This window comes from Tetrao urogallus (genome assembly GCF_951394365.1).
Source record: "Tetrao urogallus genome assembly, chromosome: 1".
NCBI classification, from domain to species: Eukaryota; Metazoa; Chordata; class Aves; order Galliformes; family Phasianidae; genus Tetrao; species Tetrao urogallus.
The window spans coordinates 15449937-15458695 of record NC_136813.1 but is presented as its reverse complement, the minus strand read 5'-3'; the positions used below and the strand labels follow the sequence as shown (position 1 = coordinate 15458695).

The 8759-nt window shown below is 43.5% G+C and overlaps 1 protein-coding gene across 1 annotated transcript; it reads left to right on the top strand.

Annotated features, from left to right (window-relative positions):
- Positions 1-6572: 6572 nt before the first annotated feature.
- Positions 6573-8449, top strand: VMO1 (vitelline membrane outer layer 1 homolog; the record flags this gene model as incomplete). The annotated part of the gene is made up of 3 exons (XM_079549616.1): positions 6573-6740; positions 7395-7489; positions 8164-8449. 3 exons carry the CDS (start codon positions 6573-6575, stop codon positions 8447-8449), a joined length of 549 nt encoding a protein of 182 aa, XP_079405742.1.
- Between the last annotated feature and the right edge of the window lie 310 nt (positions 8450-8759).

The window sequence follows — 8759 nt, the reverse complement described above, 5'->3', positions numbered from 1 at the left end:
GAAATCCCAGGTGTGAATATTATGTATGCAGTTTATGCAGCCAGCTGAGTAAGACCCTGATACAGAGCATCTTCTTGAAAGGTGGCACCTGTGCCACGTTAGATGGGACTCAGTGCTACTGTTCAGAGAACTGAGCAGCCTTGCAGCTAAGGTTATGGACACCCATAGAATCACAGAATAGGTTTGGTTGGAAGGAAACTCAAAGATCATCTAGTTCCAACCCTCCGTCATAGGCAGGGTTCCCAACCACTAGATCAGGCACCAGATCAGGCTGCCCAGTGCCCCATCCAACCTGGCCTTGAACACCTCCAGGGATGGGGCATTCACAACAGCTTTCGGCAGCCTGTGCCAGTGCTTCACCGTCCTCTCTGAGAGAACTTTTTCCAGTATGCTTTCAGAATAAATTGCTGAAGTTTTCTTATGTGAAGTGATCTTTAGATGAAGATGTAGTGATAGATCTGCAACAGGTGTAAATTGACATTTTGTCCCTGGCTGTCAGTAAAGCTGCACCTCAGGGTCTGGTTCTTTTATTTTTGTTAATTAGCAATTTGAATCAATGGTTAAAAATGTCAAAAGACTAATCCAATTGCAGAAACACATATTGATGAATAGAGAGTTTGCTTATTAAATCTGTAGATGGCACTATCCCGGGAGATGCTGACAACACTAGAAGATGAGGATAGAATTCAGAATAGGCACAGGTGCAGAGTATTATACTGCTGTGTTAGAAGTCATCTTCAAAGAGAGAAAATATCTTTTGAGGAAGAAGCTCTGTGTTAAGTGAGGTGCTGATTCCACCCTTGCTATCTAACCAGGTACTTCACTTAAATAGCCAAGTAGAAAGTTTCTACTTTTCAACTGTTCTGCAGTGACGGCAAGGTCCATGGAAATGCTGTTCAAAACAGGTTCAACCACTAGAGGAGAGCAGCAGAAATGATGAGAGGTCTCAAAAAACGGTGAGAGAAAACAACAGAAGCAGGATAACCAAGAAGACTGGGCCTTCTTAGTGTAGGGAAGAGATGGCAGTGGGAAAAGTAAAGTATATCTCAGACAGCAGCACTAGAATAATCTGCTGCTGTGAATGTGCAGCTGTATAAACAGGTCTCCATTGGGAATGATTAGCTCATTGACTTGCAGTCATTTGCTTTTTTGTTGTACACTCATCCACAATATGTCCACACATTTCTATTCCAGGGTGTTTCTGCTGGGACAGAGATGCCTTGCCAGGAACAAATTCAGGCCAAAAGTGTAGTTTTGCTGACGAATCTTGCAGCCCTTTGTATTATCACAGGTCTGGGCCATCTACCCAGTGTCTTGTTACAAACCCTAGAAATATGTGCACTCATTGAGAGCTGGCTAAATGGTTAGGAAGGAAGGAATCAAACCTAGTTAAAACCTCTGCTCAAATTAGCTGTAAGAATGAGAAGGATCATGAGGGGGAGATGGTAAAATTACACATGGGGATTAAACCTTCCGAAAGAGTGAAGTGTCAGAGCCTAAAGAAACAATGCCTTGGTTTCTGTCATCACCTGATAGTGTTCTGTTGTCTGCTAGGTTCTCATCTCCATGTCCAAGCTGTGCTTTCTGCAGCCTCCCTCCTCTCCTTCCAGCAGAACCAGACAGCACCTCTGTCCATCCCAGGCTGCTGCAGTACTATCCTGCCTAGGCAGGTGCTTCTGTTTCTCTAGCTGCTGCCCTCTGACCTAGTTTGTGAAGTTCCTTCCTTTCCTGCTGGTTCTGGCCCCCAAATCAATCTTGAGGAAAAGAAATGCAGATGGTGATAATGGGTTGATGATTGGACTAGATGATCTTATTGGTCTTTTCCAACCCTCATGATTCTGCAATTCTATGATTCTAAGTCTCCCCATAAACAACAGGGAGATTTGAACAAAATAGTTTTCTTGGTTACCAGCTATGGTGTCTTCTTTATGTTCAACAGGTTTCTTTCCACCATGCAAGTGGAAATCACAGTGGGATTTCAATGACAAGTGGGCCCTTTATGTATTTTCAATTTCAGTGTGTGCACGGCAGAGAGCAAGTTATGCTGAAATTAATCTAGTATGAAGGAAGGGAGCAGGGAACCTCTGAACAGGAAAAAGCAGTGGGCTTAAATTTCAGCAGACAGTAGAACTGTTCCAACAGTATGGAGAGTCAAACACTGTATTGTCTTCCTTAAGAGATCTGCAGTGTGTTTATCCCCAAACGTTTTAAAAAACAAGTGGGACAAACACTCCTCACCCTTTGGGAACACTTACTCAGGTGTGGACTGAGCCTGCCCTAAGGCTGCAGGCATGGACTGGCTGCTTTGCTCTCCTTCATCAAGTTCTCTGTCTCTCAGATTCATTTACAGAGAGGATTCTTCTGTGGCACTTTCTGGCAAAAATAAGAAGCAGTTATAGCACGCTGATTCCTGGGTAGGAATTGAGAAACAGAAGAAATTGAGGGTGCCAACTGCAAAGAAGTGAGTTTTTCAAAAGTGTGTCTTAAAACAGTGTTAGTTATTGTAAACCAAAATCACAGTGAGTAAATAAAGATGAAGGCCATGCAAACAGGACAAGAACAAGTCATACATGAAGGAAGGTTAGTCCTACAGATAATACAGAAATAAAAAATGAGAGAAACTCTAAATTTATGCTTGAGACAATGGGTGCTCAGCTTTGTATGTTTAAATGACTGATTTGTATTAGTTCCTGGGGAAAAATACGAAACTTTATGAAAATTGGAGGTCATGAACAGGTAGTAAACTGCATGAAGACAAGCTCACAGCAAGAGGAGTACTCCGAGACTGAAGCTCTGAGATGTCTTCAATTGCTAATGCAAAACAGCCTTCTCCTACACCTGACAAACAGCTATACTCAGTCTGTTGTTCACTGTAAAGCTTCATTCTCTTCTTATGCATCTAGAAGATCCTGTCTCTTGTCACATTCTGATGTCTCTCACTTGCATTTTTTCCTGCTTTTCAATTTTCCATCAATCCGAGTCAATTTAACAAACGAGAAACAGTGGAACAGACAGCACATAATTTGGTTACGTATATTTTCTTGAACATTTGCTTGTTCTACACAGTACTAATTCTAATTCACCACTACTGTTTTTAGCCTACTAAAGCCTAAAAAGAGACAGAAGTTATAAGACTGGTCCAGATGGACATCCTGCCTCCCTGCAGTCAATGGAGATGAATGGGTATTTTTAGGGAGAGGTTTATGTGAGGGTATTTATTTCTCACTACTGCCATCGTACTGTTTTTCTCAGCAGCCATAAAGGGAATTATCTACAGTAGACATCCAGGTTCAGTCAGAATCTCACCACTTGTTTCTAAATAATGCAACCCTTTGTATTTTTACAAAGACAAAACAGATTTGATATTTCATGACAACACAGGTGTGATTTCTGGGTTTGTTGCTGTGCCTTTCCTCTGAGACAATGAGTTATTTTGCAGGAATGCAGTTACCTGTGAAGTGGCACGTCTCCTACATCTCCTCCCTAAAGCTGGAGGTCAGGACGGTTTGGCAGGGTGTGTGTTACACCTGATTTGTACCTAAGTGTAGGGGCCACTTTGGACATAGGAGCTGCTGGGGACACGGCTACTGAAAGCTGATAAGTAGCAACCATTACCTTGGTGAAAGTGTGGGAGAAAAACCAAATGGCCAAGAGCACACAGAAACACAGCCATTCATCAGAAAGCACCCCTCTCTAATTACTGACTTCTCTTTTGGTAGATGCAATTTATCTCCACTCCCCTCCTGAGTTCCCAGGCACTTACTACCTTCAGCCCTTCGTACAGCTCAATGAGAACACATCACTGAGATGATCTATGTGGCCGTTTCTTCTGCCTTCTTGTTCCCATTGATATGTCTCTTCCAGTTTCCTGTAGGTTTTATTATCCTCAGGGACAACAGACTCAGCAGAATTTTCTTGTCCTTCACTTATCTCTTGGGCAACCACCGTGTTGGACCCCTCCCTGCTCCAGAGGGTTTGCCATGTTTTGCAAAAAAGAGGGCATGATACCCAACATAGAGGGTAGAATGGATGGGTGAAGGTTGAGATGCAATTTCTACTTCTAAGTTATGTTGCTAAAAGAATCTTCTTCTAGATTAGCATATTTAATCTTTTACAGGAAGTTTTACCAAATACATAGTAGAGAGAGTGATGGGAACAGAATTTCCCTACCTGCCAGTGAAATAAAATTTATAACTAGGTTTTTTAAATATTACAGGTTTAGAGAATTAAAAAGTAGAAAAGAATCAACTATCTCACATTTGACATTGCAGGTTAGTAAGTAGTTTTGTTGTTTATAAATGGGGAAAATGATACTTCCCTGGTCCTAGAGTGACAGCACTACTCATTCCTCACGGCTGAATCCCAGCCCTCTCCCCCATCCCCTTGCACACTATGGGCTCCTGGTGCCCTGGGACCCCTTCCTGTGCTGCTGGGAGCAGATGGGCATCTTCTGGTAGGGTTCTGCTAGGCCGTGGGTCTGCAGGACTGCTGGAGGTGATTTGGGGCAAGAAAAGTATAAATGAATGTGGGTATCCTTATTTTTCTTTGTGGTGTTACCACTACGTCCCAGTTGTTTCTTTCTGCTTCTTTCTGTTCTCTTGCAGACAAGGGCAGGTCTGAGTGTCCCTGTCTGCCCCGGTGTGACTCTACCTGAGCAAACACACCTGGCTCAGCAGCCATGGTTGCATGGTCCTTGCGATGGAAAGCACCTGTCCTCTGGGCTCTGACACCCGCCCTCAAGAATCAAAATTAAAGTCCCAGTCTCTTAAAGAAAAAAGGCTGTGCCTCCATCACTTGGGGTGATCTTGTGGTCCCTTCCTCAGAAAGGCTTGTCCAGATTCCTGTCATCACCGTTTGCAGATATTGTCACCTACACAGAAGTGTGGATCGGTAGAAAGAGAATGCAGAGTGAAGACTGGAAAGGCAACATCAGCTCTTACTGAGGCAGACACACAGCAAAGAGTGAAAGAGAACCCTAGAAAAGGGAAACTTGTTCTCTTCCAGTAATTAAAGGCTTGGCATCCTATCCTGCTCTAAAATCCTGGGCCAGAGGATGTATTTGTAAATTATATTCTCCTCTTTGCCTCTTGAACAGAGAATCAGCTCCTGCTAAGCTTGGCTGTGGTCTTCAGGGAGCATTGGTTATCTGTGTGTGAAGAGATCCTTTCAAAAACAGGGATTCAAATTCATCTCTCCCTGCATTGTGCCATCCTCAGAGACTCAAATTCAGAACCACCTTTCTGGATAACCTGCCATACACATTTCTCCCCAGTGGCATTTATTTTTCAGTTACTTTGAGACTTGCTGGGGGCACCTCAGCATTTCTGACCAGTTAAGCTTGTGACAAAGCACAGTATTTTTTATTGAGATAAAAGTAGCAGTGGAAACAAAATGGTACTGAAACCTTAAATAGCCCATACATCTTGGTTGTTCCGAAAGTAATGCCTTCTATTTATTTCCATGGAAAATGCAATCAATACAAAGAACATAATAACACTATTTGACAAAGCAAATTCTCAGCTACAAAATTTTTCAACGTAGTCATCACCATGAACTATGCATTTTCACCAGCAATGAATGAGAGCCTGCATGTCATGCTCATAGCCACCTGCACCAGCAGAGGTGACTGACTGTCTCTGTTGTCACTGCTGCAGTGCACCACCCCCCACCTCACTGTGCTCACATCCACTGTTTGTTCTCTGTAAATGTTCAGCAAGGATCACTGAATGTCAGTGGGCAGCAGTTTTTCCTCATTGAGTGTTCAGTTCCACACCTTTGCTTCAATTACACTTCCATGTCAGATGCCATTTTGTCAGACCACTCCTCTGCTGCCATCTGTCACACAGCAACAAAATGGTATAGAACACTGGTGGGAAGGCTCAGCCTCTACTGACAAACCATCAGTATCCACCTCTGATGTCATGGGCCAAAATGACAAAATGGGAGACATTAATATCAGAACAGCCTTTTGTATATATATATGTACGTATGTATGTATGTATATGCACATTACCAGGTATTACCTTTTATATATGTATGTATATATACATATATACCTTGCCAGGTATTCTATTCATCGGTGGGATAGAGAGACACGGGACATGAGTTTAGGGATATTCCGTTCCAGATCAGGTCCCTTGTGTTACTTTGTATAGTTTGACCTGTCTTGCCAGCCTTCTAGAAATAACTAAAATGGTTATGACAGTTTCACTCAAAAGGCAAATATTCACGTGGCCAAGGACCTGCCCAGAGAATCAGCATTAAGCTTCTGCCAAGTTTCTCTCTGAGCACCATCAGCACAGCAAGGACAACACAGGTGTTCCTATAGCTCTCCAGTAAAATGGGCATCTCTAATGTCCCAGCATTTGCTGCATGTTTGTTGTCAAACTGTTCTTCCAAGTGAGCTCCTCACTGGCACGAGAAACAGGTCAGCAAGTGCTGTGTTGCTGCCTGGGTAGGAGCTATTGTTCCTACAGTGACTTGACAAATTGATGGGGAAACCCAAGCTGACTGGACAGGGTATAAGTTCCCTGTCCGTACACCAGGTCCCCTTCAGATGCAGAGTGGAAGAGATGAAGTTGTTCACACCAGCAGCACTCATCCTGCTCTTTTTCTACGCTGTGGATGCAGGGGCACGTGAATACACTTCTGTCATCACCGTGCCCAATGGAGGCCACTGGGGAAAGTGGGGCATTCGGCAGTTTTGCCGCAGTGGCTACGCCGATGGATTTGCGCTGAAGGTAAAATTCTCCCTGTTTTCTTTGCCTCCTGTTTCTCTGTGTCCTGCTCTATGTTTCCTTTAAGGTCTTCCCCAAACTCTGAGGGATTTCTAAAGTATCTGTCCTCCTCCTGACTGTGGCATACTGCATGTCAAATTCTGAGCTTTTGGGAAAACGTAGCCACCAGAATTATACCAGCAAACTAAAAATATGGTTATCTACCAATTAATTCATTTGTTTTCAAGACAAGAGGACTCATATTGGATACAGTAAAAACAGAGCTACTGCCAGAATTGTTTTGTTGTCAGACTGGGCAGGGGCATGCAGGCATACTCATGTTCTGCCTGTGACTGACTTTGCTGGAGGAAGCCACATTTATGCCAAAGTCAGGGTTCAGTAGAGCTGGCAGCCTTCCCCAGTGTGTTCCCTGGAGCTGAGTCTCTGCTCTATCTGTCAAACCAAAAAGAGTTAAAAAAACCACAAAGAAGAGCATGTTGCTTGTGTTACATAGCTACATAACTGTTTCCTAGTGTGACAGATGTCTTTTCCTACATGCTTTTCAAGGTATTTTTTTTCAGTATATAGAATAGAACCTTTTATGACAGGCACTCACAGGGCTTTTCCTGAGCCTTCTCCATCTTGCCTTTATCTCTGTCCGTGTGTTTCCCACTGCAGGTTGAGCCCTCCCAGTTTGGCAGAGATGACACAGCTCTGAACGGTATACGGCTGCGCTGCCTCGAAGGCTCAATCATTGAGTCCTTGGTGGGGAAGTAAGTAACACTGGTTCCTCCCCCATCTGTCATGCACCATCTCACAAGATATCCCTAAGCACCACCATTTATAGGGGTCTCTTTGACTTTTTTTTCTCAGAGCTGGAATAGAAAGTAAAATAATGCGAGTGGTTGACTATTTTATTTCATTCATTTTTAGGGCAATTAAATAGGGATACTTCTCATCACCACCTTCTTTTGCTCTTGAAATTTCTGCAGAGCACTGTGAACACTTTAGTCATGTTCCCAGGGCTACAGCCCCTCTTGGAAATCTGCAACATATGTGACAAATGAGGAGAAAGGGATTTTTAACCATATCTTCCAAAACTTTGTTTGAAGTCCTGGCCCTGCTGCAGTGCCCCTCAGGATGGCAGAGTGTGTGCTGCCACAGCTCTCTTACGCATACTTGTGAGCCAGGCCAGGGATTTGTCATAAAACATGCGTTCCACAGAGGTTCTAGCAGAATCTGGAATTTTCTGTTATTTTTTTTTCTGATAAGATACCAATAAAGAGAAAAGTACATCCAAAGGAAGACACAGAGTGCATCAGGGCATTGTAATAGTCACTGCTGAGAGCAAGGAGCCATCAAACTTGAAGGCAGTGTGGAAAGGAGAAAGGGTACAACCAATGGCCTGCAGAGCCCAGAAATTGCTCTGTCTGCTTTTTTTTGGCAGATGGGGTACCTGGACCAGCTTCCTAGTTTGTCCTACAGGCTACTTGATCTCCTTTTCATTGAGAACGGAGAAGTCTCAAGGAGGAGGTGATGACACAGCGGCCAACAACATCCAATTCAGATGCTCGGATGAAGCTGTTTTAGTAGGTGATGGACTATCATGGGGAAGATTTGGCCCATGGAGCAAAAGATGCAAAATATGTGGTCTCCAGACAAAGGTAGAGCCACCACAAGGATTTCAGGATGATACAGCGCTCAACAATGTGAGATTCTTCTGCTGTAAATGAGCACTTGCATGTCTTCATCACTGTCCCATACATCCCACATCACACATCAAATGAGACATCATCAAAACTTTGCTCTAACTTTATACAGGGAAATGTCTGTGAGTTGCTGACTAAATCCAGCTTTTTGATCTGAAGGGAAGAGGTGAGAGACAGAACCATGCAAGAAACAGCAGAACAGAAAGACAAAGGAAGAACAATTAAGAACAGAAATGAAGTGGAGGGGAGAGACTCATTTTAGTGACTTACCTTCCTGTGGATTAATTCCTCGCACCTTTGGTTTCTTGTGGCTTAACTTCTCCTTGTGTCTTAC